Source organism: Trichomycterus rosablanca, chromosome 12 (assembly GCF_030014385.1).
Source record: "Trichomycterus rosablanca isolate fTriRos1 chromosome 12, fTriRos1.hap1, whole genome shotgun sequence".
Taxonomy (NCBI): domain Eukaryota; kingdom Metazoa; phylum Chordata; class Actinopteri; order Siluriformes; family Trichomycteridae; genus Trichomycterus; species Trichomycterus rosablanca.
The window spans coordinates 9,065,627-9,090,713 of record NC_085999.1 but is presented as its reverse complement, the minus strand read 5'-3'; the positions used below and the strand labels follow the sequence as shown (position 1 = coordinate 9,090,713).

Sequence of the window (25,087 nt, the reverse complement as noted above, 5' to 3'; positions counted from 1 at the left end):
CCTGTTTCCACAAAGGTGCCTGACTCCCTGTTCTGTCAGGACCTAGTTTGTTGGAGTTTGGTTGTGTAGTCTGGAGACACACAGCAGAACTGGTGATGATGTGCGTTTGAATACTCAATGACTACATGAGAACACGAGAACGTATCAGACCTGGCGATTGTGACTATTTATGTCAATCGTATCACTCTTATAAAACATAAAATAGTACTACACACACTCACACTTACAACCATATACACACATATACACACACACACACACACACACACACACACACACATAAACAGAGCAACATAAAGGCTAATATTCAACAGTGCAGCCAGTGGAAAGATTACGCTGCTGCTGCTCTCCAAGTTCTTGTGGCTTTTACCTCAGGTCTCCTGGAGTGTTCTCGTACACCGTATTCTAATGAAGAGCAGACAATGTGCAGCTTGTTAAAATGAGCACACCTACTACTTCTTCTCTGCATGAGAAGATACAAACACAAGCTGTTTGTGCTCTGTTTCTGATTCAGAGTGCCTTGAGCTGGATGATGTGCTTGCAACTGAGAGACGTCTTATTGTACCATATGCGTGCGTGGGAAAGGGATTTAGGCTCAAACAGAAATTCGTTTTTGAGAAAGTCTAAAAATCAAATGGTACATAAAGATTTCTAAGGTTTGAATATAAACCTACTAAAAAAGGGGGGGGGGGGGGATGAGAGAAAAGTGTGTGGAATATTAAAGTTACACTGATTTGAAACATTCCACAGTAAGCAGGTGAATTGGTAACAGGCAAACGAATCATGATTGGGTATAAAAGGAGGATCCATCAATGGTTTAGTCTATCTTTATAAGAGAATTGTCAGTTAGTTCAAAGAGAACATTTCCCATAGCACGATTGCAAATCATTTAGGTCTTTCACCATCTACTGTACATAATATTGTGAAAAGAGTCCATCTGTTTCTCTGCATGCTTTGTTAGCCCCCTTTCATGCTGTTCTTCAATGGTCAGGACTCTCCCAGGACCACCACAGAGCAGGTATTATTTGGGTGGTGGATCATTCTCAGCACTGCAGTGACACTGACATGGTGGTGGTGTGTTAGTGTCTGTTGTGCTGGTAGAGTGGATAAGACACAGCAGTGCTGCTGGAGTTTTTAAACACCTCACCGTCACTGCCGGACTGAGAATAGTCCACCAACCAAAAAAATATCCAGCCAACAGCACCCCGTGGGCAGCATCCTGTGACTATAATGAAGGTCTAGAAGATGACCAACACAAACAGCAGCAATAGATGAGTGATCGTCTCCGACTTTACATTTACAAGGTGGACCAACTAGGTAGGAGTGTCTAATAGAGTGGACAGTGAGTGGACACAGTATTTAAAAACTCCAGCAGCGCCGCTGTGCCTGATCCACTCATACCAGCACAACACACACTAACACACCACCACCATGTCATTGTCACTGCAGTGCTGAGAATGATCCACCACCTAAATAATACCTGCTCTGTGGTGGTCCTGTGGGGGTCCTGACCATTGAAGAACAGCATGAAATCAGGCTAAAAATGTATGTGGAGAAACAGATGGACTACAGTCCCATTTTGTGGACACCTGACCATAAGCTTGTTGGACGTGCCATTCCAAAACCCGAAACTTTGTACCCAGTGTCACAGTCAATGTCGAAACAGAAAGAGCCAGTAGTACTAACCATACACACACTTATACTCAGGTACACACAGACATAAACAGCGCTACATACAGGCCAATATTCAACAGTGCAGCCAGTGAATAAATAATTACACTGTTTTTTTCATTGGGTAACTTTAAAACCTTTTATTTTTAACCTCTTGTGTTCCTCTTCTTCTTGAGCCAATTGCCCCTCCCACCTGTGTCTACATCATCCTATTATCAGTAACTGCTTTATCCTGATTAAGACTGTGATAGGTCCAGAGCCACCTAACTGAGTGCAAGGCAGGATTACACTCAGGACAGGCAAATCCACTTACTGGCAAATGTTTTTGACATGGAAGGAATTCAGATTACATGCAGAAACACATGCAGACATGCCAAATTTTAGGGCTATAACAGCCTTTACTTCTCTGGAAAAGATTTCTAGATTGTGGAGTGTGTCTGTGGAAATTTTTTGCCAATTTAGTCAAAAGAGCATAGCTGAGTGTTTGCACAAGAAGGCCTGGCTCAGAATTAATGCTCCATTTCATCCCAAGGATGTTCAGTGGTATTGAGACCACACCACACTAGTCATACCATTTCCTTATGGAGCTTGCTCGTGATGGAACAGGAACTGGAAATGGCTTTCCACCAACTGCTGCTACAAAATTGGAGGCATACACTTTATTAGAAGGGGTGTCTACATAAGTGTGGCCATTTAGTGTTTCTGTACAAGAGAAATGTGTGGCAAACCAGTTGGAAAATGTTTTCTTCAGCAAGTTTCAAAAGAATTGCCAGAAAGTTACATAGCACAGCTTTAAAGAATTCATGGCACATGTTAGAATCCATGATCAGGGTGAACAGTGTTCCTCTTAAATCTGCCATCACACCTAATTACTGTGTTATGCATTTGTATGTTTTTGTGGCAGGGAGCGAAGGCCTGCTTTTTGAGAGACATTCCTTTCTCTGCCATCTACTTTCCTGTATACGCTCATGCCAAGACAAAGCTGGCTGATGATGAGGGCAGACTTGGGGCATTGCAGCTCCTCACCGCTGGTGCTATTGCAGGTACCCAACAGCTAATATCCTCATAACTATATGTACAAGGACTGGTAAAATGGCTTGCCAAGCTTAGCAGGAAGTGACATTATGTTTTCACCACACTGCTGGAAATCCGTCCCATTAAAGTTCTTGTTTGTCGTCCGACTCTCAGTAACACTGCAGTGTAAGAAATTCGGATCAGCCCGGCCAGCTTTTCCCGTTCTGGTCGTTCTCACTGTCCTGTGATTAACTGAACGCGTTTTGTTTAGGTGTCCCTGCTGCCTCTTTGGTGACTCCTGCTGATGTGATCAAAACGCGTCTGCAGGTGGCAGCCCGAGCGGGACAGACCACATACAGCGGCGTGATCGACTGCTTTAGGAAAATTCTCAGAGAAGAGGGATTCAGAGCGTTTTGGAAAGGAGCAGGAGGTACGTAAACACACACACATGCAGACAGACGGTGCACGCAGGACCCAAATGAGAGGTTTCATGACTGTGGAATGAGGCACACCTCAGCTTCTGTAATCGTGCTCTTGAAGGCCACTGCATACTTGTAGGTGTAGTCATGCAGCTTTTCTATTCTTCTCTCAGCGCGTGTTTGTAGGTCCTCCCCTCAGTTCGGTGTTACCCTGGTCACCTACGAGCTCCTGCAGAGGTGGTTCTATGTCGACTTTGGAGGACAGTAAGTGCAGCATTCAGCGCTGTGTTTCACTTTTATTTGACCTTTTTTGAGGGCTCTGATGCACTAAGCCATGTGTGTGTGGTCATGTTGTTGAGGCCATCAGGCCACTACAGTTTGTGTTGGTCTATCCTGCACTGTTGGCTTTACCTTGGGGTTTACTTTCAACAGTGAGATTACATGTTGGCATCATTAACAACAACAAGACGTATTGGGCAGTTGTAGCCTAGTTGTTAAGGTACTGGAATAGTAATCGAAAGGTCGCTGGTTCAAGCCCCACCACTGCCAGATTGCCACAGTTGGGCCCTTGAACAAGGCCCTTAACCCTCGATTGCTTAGACAATTTACTGTCACACTACTGTAAGTCGCTTTGGACAATATTTAATAAATTGATGACATTTTAACTTGTCCTCTTGGCACAAATGCAGCATGTTGTTGGGTTTATTACTCTTGATCAGGGTCACAAAGAGTCCAGAGCCCAACCTGGAAAACACTGGGCACACGAGTGAGAGAAAAACATAATGAACACAACGCTAATCCTTGTCACTACCATCTAGGACCAGTTTAGAGTAGACAATCTACCCCTTGTATGTTTGTGTGTGTGGGGAAGTGTGTGTGTGTGTGTGTGTGTGTGTGGGGGGGGGGGGGGGGGGGTTATATGACCACGGAAAGGTCATTTTAACTCTTGACACTACACACTATAAGGCTTAGCGTAAGCAGACACCTTGACACCTTACAACAACACTAGCTACATGGACCACCCTTTATGGCTATAACCACATTCACTCTATTGGTAATACTTTCCATGAGATTTTTTTCAGTGTGTCTGTAAAAACTTGTGCCTATTTAGTCAAACAAGCATTGGTAAGGTTGGCACTGATGTCTGATTGAAAGGTCTGCACAATCAGTGTTCCAATTCATCCAATGGGTTTTAAACAGGAGTTGAGGTTAGGGCTATGCTGGCAACCAAAGGTCATTAAACCATGTCTTTATGGACCTTACATGCCCACTCTGACACGCACAGATCACAGTATCCTGTGTGGAAAGCATTGCCATCCATGATAGTTGCCCAGCGATGAGGATCCCCGTTTTAGCATTGTCCTGCCCCATACTGACACACAACCAATCGTCTGTCTATGTAGGCGCCCGGCTGATCTCAAGGTTTCAGCACTGATGGGCTATCATGTTTTACTACTGCACCTCCCGAGCGCCCATACCAACTGTGTTTATTTAAGCTTGTCTGTCTCATTAATCCATGGCATTAATCCCCAGTTTGGCTTTGTGTGTCACAGCCCTTAGTCGCCAATGTCTAACTGACTTCTCTTTCTGAACAGCCGTCCTGCAGGATCGGAGCCCACGCCGAAATCTCGAATCTCTGAGCTTCCTCCCCTGAGAGAAGAGCACATCGGAGGTTACCAACTGGCTGCTGCTACATTTGCAGGTGTAGAGAACAAGTTTGGTCTGCATCTGCCCAAGTTCAAACCATCAGGCAGTGTGACAGTAAAAGCGGCTCCTACAGAGCACACGGCCGAGACCTTATAAAAGTCCATTCACCCTCGCTGTCTGTCTACTGCTGTTTTCTCTCAACTCAGTTCAGGGTGTTTATATGCAGTGACACTGCAATGCATTTCAACCCTGTCCATACTGCTGCATGAATAGCGCTCTGTTTATTTATTACCGTGTGGCTTGCACTGGTGTATGATGGTAAATGAAAAGAACTGCCAAGGTAACGTGTGCAAATTGATTTTTGTTCCGCCTTTACAACTATAGCAACACATTAGTAACCGAATCGAACGCTGATGTAACACAGACGACGTGTGTGGGGATGATTATGCATTTGATTGTATTTATTTAAAATAAATTGAGTTTTATTTTAAACGTGTGCATTTTTTAGGTATTATTTGAAACACAAAGGACAAAATTCCTAAATGTCTAAGATATAACTAACTTTATATAACTGAAACATTAAGCAGTCCAGTTCTACATGCGTCTTGGGTTTATTTCTGTAGTATATTCACCAGAGGTAAAGTTGTAGCCTAGTAGACAGAGCTTTGGGCTATCAATCGGAACATGTTGGGCCCCTGAGCAAGGCCCTTAACCCTGTCTGCTCCAGGGGCGCCGTACAATGACTGACCCTGCACTCTGACCTCAGCTTTCCAACAAGCTGGGAAATGCAGAAAAAGAATTTCATTGTGCTGTACTCATGTATCTGTATATATGACAAATAAAGGCATTCTTCATTCTTCTAAAAACAGTATTGTTGAGCTGCTTAAAGGAAGTGAGGTGGTATTAGCACGCCTTATTATAACCAGTAGCTTAAAATGAGTTAAACTTTGTTATCAACTGGGTGAACAGCAGTGCTGCCTGGATAATCACTACTGTGTTTCACTTTCTTTAGTTTCTTTCCCCTCTGGTTGTTCTTTAAGGTTACTGACTGCAGCTCTGGACTCACATGACTGGTAAATGCTTATTGCTTTATGCTGTCTGTTTTATATCAACGGCTGCACTTCTGCACCATGTGCTTCTGCACTGAACATTGTGATTAGGTCCAAACATGTTTAGTGCTACTTAAATTAAATAACCGGATTTTGGATTTGTTTAAATGCAATACTACAGTACTATGGAAATTGACACGGTGTGATAATCTTCCTATCAGATCGTGTTTCTTCTATATTATACCACGTCAAATCAGAAAAAGTTGGGACAGTATGGAAAATGCAAATTTAAAAAATCCTCCAGAAATTGTTTATTGACATTATGCACTGTAGATGGAGAAATAATCAAATCCATTCAAATCTTTCTTTCAAGAACACTATTTTAAAACATTTTAATAAGGTTCTCACGCATTTGTTGACAAACTGGAGAGCCTCTGCTCATCTTTGCTCCTCAGAGAATTTTTGTATTTAATTACAAGCCCTGAACTGCCCCAGCTCAACTTGAAATGTGCCCAGTGTTTTCCCCCCGTTCTCGACCAGAATAAAGAGGTTGATGAAATTGAAATGATTGACTGTAAAGCTTTGCTTAACCTATTAGGATTTGTTTTCTGATAGATGAAATGCAGACGTTCGAATGAACACATGAAACGGTTTGGGTTTAGAAAGTTTATCGAGATGTACAAAGACATTCAGAGAAGAGGAAGCTACAGTCTCATTCAGGTTACAAACAGAGTAGTAAAGCTGGAAGAAAAGGATCAAGTTCTGAAGAACAATGGCTTTTAAATGCTCAGCAATTCAATGATAATCATCCAGCATCTCAGTGTGTATAATAAATACGTGCTCGAAATTTGGCACAGATTATCAAGACAGACTAAGTTTAACATTCAAGTGCCAGAGATGGAACTGGAGTTGGACTTACAGCTAATAGTGGGGAGGTGGGGGTCCTTAGCTGCATGGGTTCATAAATTCACTCTGTCACACTTATGCTCACTGATTGTTAAGGAGCTCTGTTAGAAAGGAATCGCACAATGAAATCCTGGTACAATATAAACCGTGTTTGATATCTGGTATTGCATTTTCGAATGTTGTGAAATCTTTGGTTGTGGCCATGTATAATGTGACGAATAATTTGATGAATGTGTATCACAACGACAGGATTGGATTTATGAAGACCCTTAAAACTCAATCAACAAGAGAAAATACTGTACACAGCACTTCAGTCTAGAGGTTTTTCCTCTCTGTAGATTGGGAATGGAGCTTAGGTATAGTACCAGCCAAATCTTCTGTAATGTACCACATCTCCCTTTCAGTAAGTTTCCAAATGACCACTTTAGCTTTACAGCTTCCAGTACTTGAAGAGACATCCTTATCTGTTACAGAACTAACTAAATCAAGTTCAGTTCCTTCTACCACTCTGACCTGTTACTCAAACTCTAGATGAAGGGAAACATTGAAAATCATATTCTGTATTATTTAGAGCAGGAGGCCTTTATAATCATTAGCATAGTAATCATGCCTGGTTGAGATGTACGTGCTTTTGCTGCATAAGAAACCTGGGAGCTGGTTGTGGAATGTACTCTGAGAATTAGGAGGGGATGCGCTGGGCAGCGAGCTCCTCTGCATCATCACGGTTCTCGTTAATCTCTGTCAGCGTCCTCACGAAGCGCGTCCACTCGTCATTACGTGGCACAGCGATCTGCTGTGGGGAGAAAAAAGAAAAATGTGGAGATGCAGTATGAGATAACACCACAGAACTAAACAGTACAGCGACTGAGCACACACAGCAGATTTATTCATTTTTTATTAATTTGTTAGGATTTTAACGTCATGTTTTACACACTTTGGTTACATTAATGACAGAACAGTTAGTTACTCGTTACACAAGATTCATCAGTCTAAGTTTTTAATGTCAAACAGTCATGGACAATTTTGTATCTCCAATTCACCTCACTTGCACGTCTTTGGACTGTGGGAGAAAACCGGAGCTCCTAAAGGAAACCCATGCAGACACAGGGAGAACATGCAAACTCCACACAGAAAGGACCTGGACCGCTTCACCTGGGGATCGAACCCAGGACCTTCTTGCTGTTAGGCGACAGTGCTACAAATCAAGCCACCATGCCGCCCCACACAACATGGTTATGTTGTAAAGAAAACTTGTTGGACTGCACAGTCTTTATTTTTATGTCAACTAAAATATAGTTGTTTTCTGTTTATGGCACATAAACCAGCAAAGGACTGGCACCCTATCCAGGGTATTTCTGACTTGGTCCCCATCATTTCCCAGACTCGTCACCACCCTGACCAGGATAAGGCATCTGATGAAAATGAAATGGATTCTGCCTGTAATATTTCTGTAAGGGATAGATGTACTTGTGACACATGCATTACAGATGCACTAGAATGAGATTTGCTGAGAAATGAATTATTTAAGCAACCGTGTAATCTTTTCCATTCTTTTCCATGTTTGGATTTGTGTGTTTCGGGTACACTGAAGGCCCTGAGAGGGCTGGTCCTCTGGGACCCTTCATTTGCGTCTCTTACACTTACACTTAGAGAGTGCAGTTTTACAATGTTGGCCTTGATAACAGAAAGGAACAGCTACATAACTAACTGCACTGACTACAAGAGTGTTAACGATCCTGGTGGAGTGGTGATACTGCAATACATGTACTCAAAGAGTTACAAGCTTTAATAAAGTAAGAAATACATTCCATTTCAGGTTATGAACTTCTTTCCTACAGTTGCCATAATGTTGGCAGTTTTATGTAAAGCTAGGCTCTTACCTCTCCAACGTCATAGATGAGGACCTGCCCTTCAGAGTCTCCCACTGCAATCTCTCTGCCTGACTGTGCCCACCTCAGCCTGTTCAGTGCAGGACTGCCCTCCACAGTAATACTGGCAGTGGGGACCTTTAAACACACAAAATAAAGCAAATGTTCCATAATTGGCTGATGTTTTTTCTTTTTACAATATGTTAACGCAAATGCATTAACAATGCACTAAAATGCATGTGTTGCAGTTTACTAATAAGTAATTTTACCATAAAAAAGAGAAAAACTCAACCTTTTACTGAAGTAAATGTACATTGGTACCTTGAAACTCAACGTCAGTTGGTTCTGGGAGTGGTGGTGAGTTTAAAAGGCATTGAGTTTAAGGTATTTTATCCCATAACGATGTATGGGAAACCTGTTAATGCGTTTCATGGTCCTGTGGACTTGCATATATTTTAAGCTAATGTAAAATAATGGAGTTGTTTTTGACACTTATACACTGAAAATAACACAAATATAATATAAAAACACTCAAATTAAAGCTGATTCTTACAATTTCTCATAACCCTGAGCTATAACACAAGTTTAAAAGTGAAACAGGAGGAAAATCCAGTTAAACACAGATACATGTGGTGCTTTCAGAGTGAATCTGATGGTTATTCCACACAAATGCAGATCTGTCTCATATGCACACCGAGCACTGAACAAAGAGACTGCTCATTGTTAATTTGAAATTAAATAAATATATTAAAAAAAAACTGAACATGTTGAGTTTAAGGGGAACGTTGAGTTTAAGGGTACAAATTTCTTGATGCAGGGCGCTGAGTTTCAAAGATATTGAGTTTAGGGAACGTTGAGTTACAAGGTACCACTGTATTTAGGATAGACAGACAGAGTATATGTGTGTTATAGAGACCTCTGTGTCATTGTTGAGGTTCCACAGGTCTAAATGGCCGACTCCATCCACACAGGCAAAGAGAGCAGGGTGAACAGGAGACCACATCACATCATACACGTAGTCCGAGTTATCCTCGAACGAGTACAGCGGCTTGTTATTCTGCACGACACAAAAAGAGCAAAAAACAAAAATGAAAGACTGGATGACTGGATTGCACAGCCACAACATTTCAATCAGAATGCAAATAGAACCAGCACGGTTTTCCACAATTTGAATGTGAATTTTCCATTCACACACACTAAACCAAAAGACCTTAAAAAGATCTTTCAAATCATGAAGTCTGTTCAGAATTTCTGGAAAAAAAAACACTGAGCATGCATGCTAATAATTCAGACATCCACGTTATTTCGCTTTTAAAATGTTTCTATAAACGGAATTCGCCAACATCAAAAAAATATAAAACCTCACTCACTCACTCACGCCCTTTCTTAACCGCTTATCCAATTAAGGTCGCGCAGGGGTATCACCCTGGACGGGGCGCCGGTCTATCGCAGGACAGACACATATACACACACACACACACACACACACACACCCATTCACCTATAGGGCAATTCAGTGTCTCTACTTAACCTGACTGCATGTTTTTGGACTGTGGGAGGAAACCGGAGCTCGTGGAGGAAACCCACTCGGACACGGGGAGAACATGCATACTCCGCACAGAAGGGACCCGGACCGCCACGCCTGGGGATCGAACCCAGAACCTTCTTGCTGTGAGGCAACAGTGCTATCCACAGAGACACCGTGCCCCCCCCATGCATATATGCATGTATGTATGTATGTATGTATGTATGTATGTATGTATGTATGTATGTATGTATAGATGCCTGACCAGCCGATAGTACAGCTGAGATTTTAACACCAGATCTCAGCAGAAATGGGCTAGTATATTATACCGCTGTGCCACCCGAGCACCCACAAACCCCATATAATATATTCATTAGAATTAATATAAATAAATAGCAATACAGTAAAATTGTAAAATCAGCTGCTGTATACTGAGCATGGATTTGTGTACATAAATAGTTTGGCATGTTTTGCAGCTTACAAGCTACTTTGTGGAGTCTAATGTGACGTGTCCTCATATTTTGGAGATCTTTGGTCGAATGCAGTGCAAGAAAGTAAAATTAGAAGTGAATTTGGGGTTCAGTTTATGCTGTGTGCAAACAAGAAAATTCATCATTGGTAATAAATTTAGGCGTGTTATGAACAATAATAATTGATAATGAAATTTGTTGCCAAGGACTTTAATAATCAGTATTTCACTGATGTAACACAGATGTATAAGTTGTGAATTTAGCTACCTTAGTACCCCAGAGTTTGATGGTCCAGTCAAAGGAAGAGGTGAGGAAGAGGTGGGAGAAATCAACAGGACCAGCTGCAGTGTGGCAGTGTATTCCTGTGATCGGCCCGTGGTGGCCATCAAACATCTCACTGATACCTGCCTTACTGCATTTTATGCACACACACAGACACACAGTCATTGCAGCAGTTATATTCAGGTTTGTTAATTTACATAAGAAATGCAATAAATACATCCTAGAATTCCAAAAAGTGCTCACAGGTCTGACATACCTGATGTGATCACCTGATTGTGATTATTTAAATCAGGCATGATTATTTGGCAGAATCGTTACTTTCCACAATCATATGTTTCTGATGCACAACACGGAATGTGAATTAGGTGTGTTTCCATCAGTTGAGATGAGACATATAAACAGTCGACCCAAACACAAGGCTCCAATGGAAAAAAATGGGAAAAAACAAACTTGCCTGTCTAGACCTTACTGCTAGTGGACTGCTGCTTTTGTATCAGCTCAATTATATTCCTTGCATTTTAAAGCATGATGATGGAAAGGTGCAAATGAGGCATTAATTAACACCCACTCAAAGTAAATGTCTTCCCAAAAAAATGCAGCAAGGGTTCTGACAATGCTAAGCAGCCGGCCTGTTGTGTAAAATGTGCTTCAACTTAATTTATTGGACAAGCATTTTCCAAATGACTAAACTTTTGTCGAAAGCACTGAATAAAATAAAAACAGGCCAACAAAGACAAAGTGGTATAAAATAAAGAAATTCTGAACTGTAATTATTTAAATGTGGATAGGAGCAGTATGGCAGCTCAACTCATTTAATAGCGCCCGACAGCATAACAGGTTTCATCTTGACTTGCAATCACTGCTGGTGAAGAGTTTAGTATTTTCTTGCCATGTACATGTGGGTTTCCTTCAAATCCAGCCACGGTACATTATGTTATTAGTAGTGAATATGTTTGAGGGTTTCTTAACAGTTCAAGAGCTTGTTAGCACCCGACTATGAATAAACTAAGTGCTATCAGACTTAACACCAAGTGGAATGCAGGTCCTTGCTCTAAATAGGAACTGCCAATTTCCTGTACATTCATTTAAGGTTGTCTGCAGGTATTGCATAGTTAAAAGGAGCACTATTAAGGACTTGGTGATAACATTATTTAAGACGATATTTACGTGAGGCAAAAATATAAAAACTAACGTAATAGGTAATATGGGTACTGCAGCAGGGAGTGTGAATGCCACAGGGCAACAGAATTCTGGGAATTTAAAGTCCAAGGTTTAAAGCTTTTACGGACAGTCATTTGTTGGATTTCATCAGATACTTAAGTGTCCTTTTTTATCTGTTCTTTTGGCCACCATTTTCATTTTTCCTTTACCCTTTTTGCTTGTGGCTTTTTAACTTGGTTAAGCATCCTGCATATTGGGTGCATTTTTTAATGCATTTTACCCGCTTTTCTTCCAATTTTTAGCACAGCCAATTCGCTGCTGGAGTCCCTGACGGTGTCCAGGAAGGGTGTATATTCATCTGACACACACTCGGAGAGCCACGCCCCGATCTCTGCACTCCTCCACTTTCTGTACAGGTGCCCTGGGTAACCAAGATCCTTACACCGTGTTAATAACCCCAGTTTGGTCTTTTCCCATCCAGCAGACTGGAAGACAATTTTGTCTGCTAGAGGGTGCCCAGTCTACCGGTAGCAGAGCCGAAATTTGAACCCGGGAGTTTGGAATCTCGGCACTGGTGTGCTAGTGGATTATTACTGGCCATGTATATAGGGTGCATTTTTAATTGTTATAGGTGCAGGGCTGTACCTGGCACCTCAGTGAACAAATGGCATCATCTGAGACTACAAAACTTTAAAAAATTGACATTATGATGTCAATGCAAAAGGTAAAATTATAGATTTTTTAAATCATTTTCAGATTGTTTTCATTTTTGATTAATACAAATATGGGTTATTTCATGCAGCAAGCATTTTTCGCTCTAAAAATGAAGGATATCAGCATAATTCTGTGGTAAAATGATTAAGAAATAAACCCTTCAAATAGACATGTGTGCATGTGTGTACTATGCACTGTGTGTTATTACTCTGGGGTAAAGTGCCAGTGTGAGAGGTGCTTCTGTCCTATTAGCTGGGTTGAGATGAGAATATCATAATCATAGCATCATAAATGAAGTGGAAACACTGCAGCTCTCCTAATCACTGCTGAAGATAAACATGCAGATAAACAGCTTAGTGACTGACTGCGCCAACTGCCTCAAAATATAGTTCAGTTGACATACAGGGGAAATTCATCCCACTTCCTTTATCCTTTTATTGGAGCTGATTACTGTGTGCTTCCCCCCTTGTAAACAACTTTAAAAGTGCATTCCGAAAAGAAAGTGCAGCTATGTAACAACGAGAAATACAGCAGTGAATTGAGATGTTTCCAGTAGGTGAGTGTGTGTGTTTATTACTGAAGATAACCAGCAGTCGCAGTATCATTTATGGCAGCAGAGAAATTCAGTACCCTGTAACCTGAAGTGTGCAATTTACCTGCCGTGTCGACAGGCCGTGTAGACTGATCCATCTTCACTGCCTACCACAAAGTTATTGACGTCACCCAAAGGAAAAGACATTGAAGTGACTGCCACTGCCTTGGACTGTTTAAAGACCAACTCCATACTGTCCTGTAAAAAAAGGGGGCAACATTAGCACCCACAACACACTTAATCTCCTGGCACAGTAAGCGTCCTCTGGTAAATAAATCTCCAGCTTACTTGGCAGTTTAGATATGGATGATGTCAATTCAGCTAGCACATCGTAAATGTTTCACATCTGACTCGGTGGTTTGGCAAACTTTATGGAACGAATAAGTGAAGGTAATCATATTCATGCCTACAATATATTAAGACATGAGATCAACAAATTTGCTCTAAATGTGCAAAGTCTGAAGGGTTGGGGAGCTGCTTTCCAAGTGAAGAAGTATTTCCAAACCACTTCCCCTTGAGTGCATGTCTGACACTCATTCTTCACTAACGCTTGTTCCTCAGCCATTATATCAGCAAGTCTTCTCTTATGACCCTGTTTACTGCATGGTACCCGATCGTGATCTCACATTAAGTGGCTGTTTGCATTGCCAAGTGACCCGTATTGTACCCAAGTGCCTGTGCTAAATTTGATTATCGTTTTTGTCTAGGGACCAGACGTACCAAAGTGGGCTCAACAGGAGAAGCAAGAAAGAGTGCAAACGGTGGTAGAAGAAATTCTACAAAGAGTATTTTAACAATAATATAAAAATGTTGGCTACCTGAGGCTGAGAAAGCATGTCCAGACTCCAGGAACACATTTTACCATCGGTGGAGATGCTGATCAGATTGTGGGCATTCTGTGTACCAACCACATTCACACAGTACACTGGATGCTACAGAGAGAGCAAAACATCATCAGTTATACTAGAATATCATGCACAGACACAGCCAATCATATCTGTATGTAGACGGCCGATTTGAGCCCTGGATTCCAGCAGTAGTGGGCTAGCATAATTTACCGCTGTGCCATTAATGCTCTTTTGACTGAATGGGCACAAATTCCTACAGACATACTAATCAACAGCAACAGGCAGCTATAGTAAGAGCAGCCTTTGCTCATGCTTTTCTTGATGTATGGAGGGTTACCGTGTGGGCCGCAGCTGAAAGCGGGGTCCTCTGCACTGGAGTCCGTTTGTTACTTCTATTGTCCCACAGCACAATTTGTCCTGAATATGTGCCACCTATCACCAGGTTAGGATGAAATTTAACAAATGCTGCTGACATCACTGCAGACTAGAGAGAGATAATGAGAGACAGAGAAAGGAGAGAGAGAGTGGTTTAGTCCAAGTAATAAAATAGCACATTTACGCTTTTGGCAGGATCATTAACAAACCAGACTGTTATATCTTTGTGTGTGTAACCAATCATCACTCACACAGTGCTAATGGACTCATGCCTAACTATACATTTACAGTTCTTCACTGGGCAGACAGTTGTATACAAAGCAAATTAAAATTAAGATCAGAGGTAGTAAGTGGTCCCGGAGGTAATGGGGTTTCAATACTAGAACATATTATTAATATTACAAGACCCTCACTGCTAAGCTTCCTCTGTCTTATTAGTTAATTGTCGAGCTGACTATTTAAGATTTAGAGTCAGAATAAGTAGCAATTTTACTCAGATTTCTCCCCCATTACTTCCAAAATAATCAGTCATCTAAGCAAAAGCTGCATTTTAATACTACCGTTTCAATTTTTTAATAGCTTTTAGAGGAAGGCAAACTTATTTTTTTTACTTCACTGTGCTCTAACAGTCACACACTTGAAAAAGTTTGCATTTATGTATGTGCAGAGCTGTTCACTAAGTGTATATAGTGTGTGTGAGCCATGTATCCGTTTTGGATGCCAGCACATGTGGTTTTACTCAGCCTGTCCACAGCACAGCACCTTAGGGCACACACACACACACACACACACTCACTCACACATTCACACACAAACACACACACACACACACACACACACACACACACACACACACACACACACAAAGCAAAAACATGTACGGTAAAGCATGTGGAAATTTCAACTTAACAAGTGTTTCTATTTTTTCACTTCAGCTCAACAGCTGATTATTTTTAATTAGAATTGGTTTTTACTTCTATAATCTATAATAATTCAGGTTTAGAAGAATGCAACAGGACATTTAAACTACAGTAAATTATATATTTCACAACACTAAGGATTTTTCTGATACACAAAATGCATCACTGTAATATTCTATAAGAACCAGCAGTAACTTCTTCAGCAATTTGAGCTACAGAAGCTCGTCTGTTGGATTGGACTACACAGGCCAGCCTTTACTCCTCATGTGCATCAATAAGCCTTGGCCGCCCATCACCCTGTCGCTGGTTTACCACTGTTCCTTCCTTGGACCACTTTTGATAGATACTGACCACTGCAGACCGAGAGCACCCCACAAGATATATACAGCTAAATGATACATTTAAACATTTTCATTAGTTTGGAGAAGAAAAGTACTTGGGAGAAATAAGAGACAGTAGATTTGAACATAAGAATGTGTCAGTAGGGTAACAGGAAGTAAGGATTAAAATTAATATGATAAACAGGGTCATAAACAAAAGATTTGCCTAAAGAAAAGTCTATAAAATTTAGAACATAGCTCAATGAGACTCAGAACAAGATAGCTCTCCAAAATCTAGATTTTCATCACATGATTAAATCTAGTGGACTCTTCTTCTCAGCTCTTCAGCTTTTAATAGGGTATAGGTCAGGAGATTGAGATAGCCAGAGGATTTAGAGAGATTACAAACCAATGTCAACCAAAGCTACTTGAAGAGGCAAATTCTTTTTTCAGGGTGTTCATTCTAAGGAACATCCACCATACTTTCCAATAAAGGTCATTTTTTACTGTATAACCATCCTTATTTTTACTCTTGCGGCCAAAAAGCATTATATTCATTAAAACTAGGTCAGTTCAATTTAGTCTAACACATTTGTAAATTACAAATACCTGCCACACATTCCAAATTAGAAGTGACGTGGCATCTAATTGTAGGTTTAAAGACCTAATAATCAGTATCCTTGGGAAAAAGTAACTCTCGAACCATCTGCCTCATTGTACATAGGGAAAACATACTACATCCTTTTCAATACTGTTACATTTGAAGTGAATTTGGTTTCTGTGACACCTCATATTCATACCACAGTAAAACAGGTCATGAATGGTATTTCTTAGACTGACCTGATCGACGTGTTTAAACACATATGGTTATGAGACGTGTGATGGATGCTGCATAGTCACCATAAAAGCCTTTTATTTCATTTTCATCAACTGCATCATCCTGGTCAGGGTCGCAACGGGTCCAGTTTTTACAGGGAAACATGGGACGCAAGGGTACCAAGCCATCACAGGGCTTCAGCCACTTAACAAAAAAAGTCAATAACGACTGTGTAGATACTCTGTCGGGCGATAGTACCTCTCAAATACCAGCAAGCTTGGAGAGGAAAATGTAATGTCAAATTACGCATTCTGCATCCAACATTTTGAAATCCCAAATTTCTTTAATCTGTGATTGTTCTCTGTGACCACATAATCTTGCTAAATATAGTGCAGTAAAGTCAGTTTAAGCAGTTTAGAATTAGCAAAGCTTAGCAGATGATGAACTCTGATCTCGAGCTAGGGCATACAGCTTTGGAAAGCACAGTTCTAATAACCTGCTCTCCTTCAAACTTTATGTGGGTGTAATTAAGTGAGAACGTATGTGAGTGTGTAAATGGGTATGCAAGTGTTGGTGAAATCCCAGTTCACCCAAACCAGGCAGTAAACAGTGTTTGTCAGTCGAAACAGCAACGTGCATGTGTAGGTGTGGGTGTGATGTCATTTTAGTTCAGCAGGTCACGTGTGAATGTTAGTGAGGTGTTGATTTGACAGGGTGGTGCTATCTGTTCTACCTGGCAGTGAAAGACATACTCCGGAGTCGATTTTTTATACTTCATGTTCCAGACCAGTGCCACTCCATCAGGCTCATGAGGAGCCTCCTCGTTGTTGTTATAGGAGGCAACTAGCAGCTCGGGATACTGTAGATAAACACAAAAAACACAGTCAGAATGTACACACACAGATACACACAAACACACAATCCAATAGGAGCTTTTCCTTGTGCAAGCTGAGTGTGTGCCAGAAAACGTCACTGTTTCAACAAGATTTATTACAGGGAAACATTTCCTCAGCAGTGGTGACAGCAGTGGTAAATAAACGCTAGCACATACACCAGCGACAGATCTGCAGCCGCTGCATCAGAGGTGCTGAGAAGTAATGCCACTGACTACTGCACTGAAACATGCTCCAGTTTTAAGCACAAATACTGCTGTAAGGCTATTAGAATGTAAACACTTCAACGTAAAACGTTTAAACCAAACTGTTAATTTACATTTTCTGCATTTATCCAGAGCGATTTACAAAAGTGCTTCCACAGTAAACATTTCCCTACTATAGTCTAAGTAGACAACAGCCCAAGGACACAAATCTGCTGAAACTCTAATAGAAGAAAGTTTTTTTTATAAGAAATAAATAAGAGCGTTAGTAAATACATGTTAGTTCTCAGCTTGAGTGCTTAGTAAATAGGTGGGTTTTTAATCATCTTTTTAGGACAGTGAGGGACAGACAGGAAGCTCGTTCCACCACTTGGGTGCAAGTACAGAGAAGAGCCTTGATGCGTGTCTTCCTCAAGTTCTGGGTGGAGAATAAATTGTCTAATGTAAAATAATAATTATAATAATAATATAAGAAATACGAACACATAAGCAGAGCCAATTATAAAAAAAAAAATCATGGCAACTAAAACAATAACCCACGTCTGTTTAAACTGTATACATCCCACTGAGACTGAGGAGTTAAAATATGAAATCAGTAGATCATACATAAGTGAAAGGAGTAGCACAGAGCTTGCAGACTTCTCGTAACAGCAACACAAAATGACTTTTATTATGTTTCATTGCATTTTTATCAACTGCTTGACCAGGGTCAGGGTGCAAACAATGGGCAAAAGGCAGGAATACCCTGGACAGGGTGCCAATTCATTACAGAGTTTCTGCCATAAACCCCCACCCTCAACATAGCCAATCATGTCTGAGTAGACACCCAGCTGGCAATGAACTGTTTGCTACAGACTTTGTTTTAACGATCCTGTTCTGCACCAGTGCCACCTTCACTACATCACAGTGTTTTTATTAAATAAAGCGCAAAGACTAGTTGATATGAACTCAGTGATGTGTTTTATATTTGGATGGAATACTAAACGCTTGGAAGTTATTTAACCGTCAGCTAATAACCGTCGGTTAATGTATAAAAGAAATTTGCATAATTTGCATCCCTATTTTAAAAGCCAATAAAACCAAAACATGGGGAGCCAAAAAGACTGTGTATTTCCACAGACACATAAATCCAACAAACAAATGTTTTGAACTGTTGATCATGTACCAAAAGCAACAGGGCACCAGAATACAATCTAAAAATATAGGTGCCAGTTAAGGTTCTTTACATCAGTACCATAGAAGAGTTGTTTGAGTATTTGGATCCATAAAAAACTGTACACTCAAGTCAATCTTTTTCCCCTTTTTTCTCCCCCTTTTATCGCATCCAATCGTTCAATTTGCATCGTGCTTCCTCTGTGTCTATGCCGAATCCTGCCCTGACCGAGGAGATCGAAGCTAACCCATATCCCCTCCGAAACATGAACAGCAGCCAGATGCATTTTTGCCACCCACAGATTGATGAGTTTGGCGCCACCTAGCGTTGCATGCAGAGAGACACACCCTAAGGGCACTCTTCCTCATCTCAGGCGCCTCTAATCAGCCGGCAGAGGTCGTAATCGCATTCTGACAGAGAGAGACCCACATCCGGTTCTTTGTCCCACCCCCCAACTGAGCAACCGGCCAATCGTTGCCCATACAGCCACTCAGCTTCGAACCGGTGAAGCAGAGCAGGATTCGATACTACGTACTCAGAATCCAACCCAGCGTGTCCTTTTTACCGCTGCGCCACCTGAGCGGCCTCAAGTCAATCTTTAAGGGTGTGCTTAATGCTCAATTACCTGTGGGGACCAGTCCAGACAGGTGACCACTCTGTGCTTGGACCAGCGTTCATCCATAAACTGCCTGTTCAGGGACAGCTTCGATCCAGCCTGCATCTCTCTGCATCACACACAACATAAACATGCTCAGTCATTTAAAGAACGTTGGTCAATGTATTTAAAGCTGTAGGCAATTTTATAATGTACCCTTCTTTCTCCTCAAGGTCACGGCCACTGTAGTCAAAGAAAACATCCACATGTTCAGACAGAGCTCTCTCAATGATGCGTGTGCTGTGGTCAAAAAAGTCCATGAACTCTTCTGAATGCAGGATCTGCAGCTTCTCCTCCTCAGTCAACTCATGAGGGGTCACTAGAGAATGTTAACGTGATGGTTATTTTTTCTAGACATACTGGTTACCTAAATATACTTAAGTTTTCAAATCTGTTCATTTTTATTAAGGAAGACGTAACTTAAAGGTCATTTTGGAGAACAGCAAAATGTATAAATGCCAATCTGTATTACTATCTTCTTTTTTTGCTTCTCTCAAAATATTAATGAAATAAATGAAAAATCCAAATAATTAAATATTTAAAATAAAAAGAAGTAACATGACAAAACATAACATACAAACATATTATGCCATATTTGAGGGAAGGAAGGTCGAACGGTTGTTTGCCCACTATGCTTGACCAGATCGGGGATTGTGCAAGCAACAGCAAATTCATAATTGGGAATAGGAAATGACTAAACTGGGGGATAAATGGGAAAAACATCATTGTTTTTGTTCACCTGTCTTGTTTTGTACATCTGGGTGACAAAAAAGCATGAATAAAAGTATGTAGAAATACAAATGCTAATATAGTGGCGACATTTTACTGGTATGATTTGGGACCACTTTTTCATCCTAATGGCAAGTGAACTTCCAGGATGTTAACACACATTGAAGGTGTTTAGGCTGCTCATGTTGGCCCCCTTATTTACACCTTATCGAGAAACGTTATGTTATTACATATGGATATATGTGTATTACATGTAGCAGATAACGTTGTGATATAATAATAATAACAATTCCATGACCTGAGTCAGGAAAAGCCCTAATCATTTTGCCTGCTTGCATTCTTTAAATCTTACCTTCCTCTTCTTGTTTCTCCTCCTGTGTTTCTTTCTTTACCTCAGTCACTGGTTCTGCAGGAGCCAGCTCTTCCTCATCATCTTCATCTGTTGAGACAATAACGAGGCATTAGTTTATTAAATCACATGATTAACCTTTAATTATTACAAATCACATACAAAATATATTTGCCAAAATTGACACCAGTTGACATGCTTCTTTAGGTCATTCCTCAAAACCCATATTTTATTTTCCGGGTTTCACAAAAGAATATATATATATATATATATATTAGAGTTCATGCTGCCAAGAAGTAATGCTGTCGCATAAACCAGGAGATTTGTTTGTAAAAACGCAGTCTGGCAGTCATTGATGATTTATACAAAATGAGAATTTCAAGAAGATCTTTAATTTAAAGATTTGGAGTTACACAGTTTCTCCTGATATTTATAAAAAAAAAAAAAAAAAAAAAAAAAAAAAAATGTAACACTTTACGTTTATCCAAATAATTTCAAATGTGTTGATTAATGTACAGCAGTTGTAGAACCAAACTTAGCAGTCATACCGAAAATGTAGTATTTTATTACTATTTAAAAAATGGATTAATAGTGAATAAAAAAAAAACAATGAGTTTGATGGAGATAGTGTGTCTGAATTGTTACTGTGGAAACACTGGTTTTAAAATGAAACAAAGCTTCTCACAGTTAGCCACGCTTCCATCCCAACGTCACCTCTCTCTCAAAGTTGCTTCTCTTTGTATTGCTAACTAAACCACGTTAGAACACAGCCAGGGTCCACCCCCCTCCCTGTACCACAGTTAATAAGACACACAATTATAAAAGGAGTTCACTTGTTAGCACTGCTATGCTCACTATCGTCTGAATACATGAACATACACAGGAACACTTGCATCCATACATCCCACACACACATAGCAGCAGGGCGGTCAGCAGGTGCCCCAAACCGCTGCCATTGGTTAGACCAGCTGACGGCTGGGGTGTGCGAGGCAGATGTCTCTGTTGGGATTGTGTGTAAGAGAGAGGTGGCATAAAGATGGCACTGAGTTTTTTTCTGCCTGACTGCCCATTCTGAAGACTCTCTCCGGAACCACAAGCCTGTGCAATTACCGACACGCCAGGGGGTCCGACAACTGCTATTCAGACCGTGAGGATGTGCAACAAAATACAGCTTGTGGCCCTGACCAGCTGGCAAACCACACACCGCTTCAACAAAAGGTCAAGCTTTTCTACAACACACACATGCACACATCCTAATCATCTGAAACAAATCCACTACCTATTGTAAACTCGAATGGGGGGACTGTTAACATACACGGGATGAAGCAAAAAGCACAAAAAGAAGATTACTATATAGACGTCTTTTTCCGAAATTAGTCGGATATTTTTTGAGTGATTATAAAGACTGCATCAGAGGGTAGATTTTTTCTTCCCTGAGAGAATCAAAATGATAATGTCATCTGTCAGATCTTCCATTAGGAATGTCTTCAACCCGGTCTTTGAAACAAGAGCTTTGAGTGAGGGGAGGGAACGAAAGCAGGAAAAAGACTAAAAAACGAAGAAAAGGGGAGGGGTAGAAGACAGGGAATTGTTCTGATGAGTTTACAGAGTCACGCTGATGACACAAGCCATCTCAACGCGTTGGGCCCTTAGTCAGGAAAGGATAGAGGAGAGAAGGTTAAAATCTTTTCTTTCAAGGGCCTCAATCAGGCTGAGACGAAAACAGTAATCAGTGTCTTTCAGTGCAAGGCCCAAGTGCATAGCACAGCCCTTTCTCTGCCAAGCAAGCCCAAGCAATCAACCTGCCAGGCATTAGCAACGTTAAGACAATCTAAAAATAAAAAGTATAATGCACCTGCCAGCCAAAATGGCCATTTGGAGAAAAGCTAGTGATCCTGATGACCCCATGCAGGAGAAAAAGGAGAGCAATGGTACAAAGAAAGAAAGCAAGATTGGGGATTAGAAGGTGGGGGGGAAGTACTGAAACGTTTAACAGAATTCACCCTGATGGCATATCCCCTTCCCCATCGACACCTCATCTCAAAGCAACCCAATTATCGCTTTTGTATCATTTAAGGAATAAAAGCTTTTGGGAGGAGAAAAGGGGGAGGGCAGAGGGACCGAAGGAGTAATCACCAGCTTTTGTGAAAGGACAATATATTAATGCAAACGCTCCAAGGGTTCAGAGGTTGTTCCAGTACAAGTCTACTGTCCTTTGATCTGCAGTGCAGGTGCACAGGGTTTGGGTAAAACAGACACAGAGAGAATCTAAAAACCTGCATGACTTCTGCATGTCTGTATACCAAAAGAAATGTAAATGTGGGCTTCCTAAATTGGACTTTCAGGATTTTGATTATGGTGGGGTGCTCAGGCAGAATGAACTTTCCTATCAAAACAACACAATAAAGTCGGCTGTGAGTACTTTGGGACTAAATTCAACTAAATTTCGAAATATATATATATATATATAAAGGTAATTATTGTTACAAGCATTACAACTACATGGTCAGAATTAGAAAAACACACAACAACGAGCTAGTTGGACATTGCATTTCAAAACCATGGTCATAAACTTAATGTTGGCCCAACTTTGTAGCCGCCAACTCTACACTTACATTTGCAGTATTTAGCAGATGCTTTTATTCAAAGCAACGTACAATTATTTTAAGAAAGATAAAATTAATGTATCTACTATATTCAAATTTAAATAAGAAGTTGAATTGTGCAAGGCTGGCAGTTTTGTGGTTGTGGCAGTGGAGTGCTGGTTTAAGGGTGCCTGAGTTTAAAGAAAGGCCCTCCATAAGAGGCCTCTCATGTGCCCGAGTGATTAAAATAGAGTAGTACTCCTGGTGTGGAGAGAGGATTATTAAAACAATCACCTTTAATTAATGTTCATATTCACAGGGAAAATGTTTCACAATCTTAAATAGTTCTAAAGCCTGATGAAACAGACAGAGCTTTCATTTTTAAGTCCATCGACTGAACGATATGGTCACATTACTCCCCAGCACCTGCTTTCTGCATACACCTCGCCTCTAGGGGTGGCACGGTGGCGAAGTGGGTAGCACTGTCGCCTCACAGCAAGAAGGTCCTGGGTTCGATCCCCAGGTGGGGCGGTCCGGGTCCTTTCTGTGTGGAGTTTGCATGTTCTCCCTGTGTCCGCTTGGGTTTCCTCCGGGTGCTCCGGTTTCCTCCCACAGTCCAAAGACATGCAAGTGAGGTGAACTGGAGATACAAAATTGTCCAGGACTGTGTTTGATATAACCTTGTGAACTGATGAATCTTGTGTAATGAGTAACTATCGTTCCTGTCATGAATGTAACCAAAAGTGTAAAACATGACGTTAAAATTCTAATAAAAAACAAACAAACAAACACCTCACCTCACCTCACCTCTAAGAAATCCAATATGGTACTGAAATTACTGAATTCACTGCAATATTGGCTGATTTACACAAAGAAATTTAAGGGCAAGCATTCACTCTGAAAAATTTACTTTCTTTCTTTTCATTTTCACTGATCAATAGCGTTATCCTCATCAGGGTCGTGGTAGGTCTGGTTTCAAGGCAGAAATATCCTAGACAGGGCAGCAATCGATCACAGGGCCAATCAGGTCTGTGTAGATGGCTGGTTCACTGCTAGTAGCAGAGTTCAAATCTTCGACCACTGCGTCACTCGAGCACCCTTTTTCTTTCTAAAAAAATTCAGATTCTTTTTACTTGGGATCTTTCAGGTGTCCTACATCACTGGAATCAGCAACATTCTGTTATATGTACAACTCTCTACAGAAAAAGAAGTGCAGTTAGATCTCCTGCAGACAGAAAACACACAGAATCTATACTGAATAGTGCAAATCAAGGACCCTAATCAGCAAGTGTGCCAACCAGTCTGTGTGAGCAGCACAGCAGAGTCCAGTGCCCTTAGCTTCTGTGGCATACCACCCACTGAGAGCAGCCCCTTATCACCTCAACAGACCAGGACAAATTAATCAATCAGCAAGAGAAAGAGAGAAAAAAAAGCTATCTCTGAGTGGCAGGGACAAGAGGCGTGAAAGCTCTCAATGTCACCCAATGCATTTTGTTATGTGCCTGCATGAGAAAGCAAAAAAGTTGATGAAATGATTACATGGTGGAAGTGGGAACAGTAGGAGAAGTAAAGGGAGATTTTAGTGTGGTGAAGTCTGTAGATATCAGGCCTGTTAAACAGTTTTATGGTGCCCTGGAAATATTCCATAACAGGAGCAGCTGAAAGGAATCATTCATACATGTGGTAAAATAAGTGTTCCATTAATTTGACACAATATTAGTCAGTTTAATTTGACCAAATATTGGTCTTTGTGTCAAGCAGCACATGCAAACCAGGACTAGAGCTTTCCAATGCAGAGCATCTCAAAGACACCAGCTACAATTACATATGGTGGAATTCAGGCATGGCCCACTTCATCATATCTTCCCTAAGACTCCCGTTTCCCTACCCACTCTTCATGAGTCTCTTTCTTACATGCCATG

The 25,087-nt window shown here is 40.9% G+C and overlaps 2 protein-coding genes across 4 annotated transcripts in view; one reads left to right on the top strand and one right to left on the bottom strand.

Moving 5' to 3' along the window:
* The window catches only part of LOC134324232 (electrogenic aspartate/glutamate antiporter SLC25A12, mitochondrial-like), a 40,128-nt gene extending 34,511 nt beyond the window's left edge, over positions 1-5,617 (top strand). Inside the window, exons 15-18 of the mRNA XM_063005948.1 lie at positions 2,576-2,714; positions 2,957-3,115; positions 3,278-3,368; positions 4,700-5,617. Of these exons, the coding sequence (XP_062862018.1) occupies positions 2,576-2,714; positions 2,957-3,115; positions 3,278-3,368; positions 4,700-4,907 (597 nt within the window). The 3' untranslated portion in view covers positions 4,908-5,617. The remainder of the gene's footprint in view (positions 1-2,575; positions 2,715-2,956; positions 3,116-3,277; positions 3,369-4,699) is intronic.
* Positions 5,618-6,451: 834 nt separating this feature from the next.
* Positions 6,452-25,087, bottom strand: part of dync1i2a (dynein, cytoplasmic 1, intermediate chain 2a) — a 38,364-nt gene continuing 19,728 nt past the window's right edge. For all 3 annotated transcript variants that reach the window (XM_063005532.1, XM_063005534.1, XM_063005533.1), the window contains 11 exons: positions 20,584-20,670; positions 19,659-19,821; positions 19,473-19,572; positions 17,332-17,457; positions 14,504-14,650; positions 14,137-14,250; positions 13,383-13,516; positions 10,837-10,981; positions 9,491-9,631; positions 8,587-8,712; positions 6,452-7,499 (listed from right to left, as the gene is read on the bottom strand). In XM_063005532.1, coding sequence (XP_062861602.1) covers positions 7,386-7,499; positions 8,587-8,712; positions 9,491-9,631; positions 10,837-10,981; positions 13,383-13,516; positions 14,137-14,250; positions 14,504-14,650; positions 17,332-17,457; positions 19,473-19,572; positions 19,659-19,821; positions 20,584-20,670 — 1,397 coding nt within the window. In that variant the 3' untranslated portion in view covers positions 6,452-7,385. The remainder of the gene's footprint in view (positions 7,500-8,586; positions 8,713-9,490; positions 9,632-10,836; positions 10,982-13,382; positions 13,517-14,136; positions 14,251-14,503; positions 14,651-17,331; positions 17,458-19,472; positions 19,573-19,658; positions 19,822-20,583; positions 20,671-25,087) is intronic.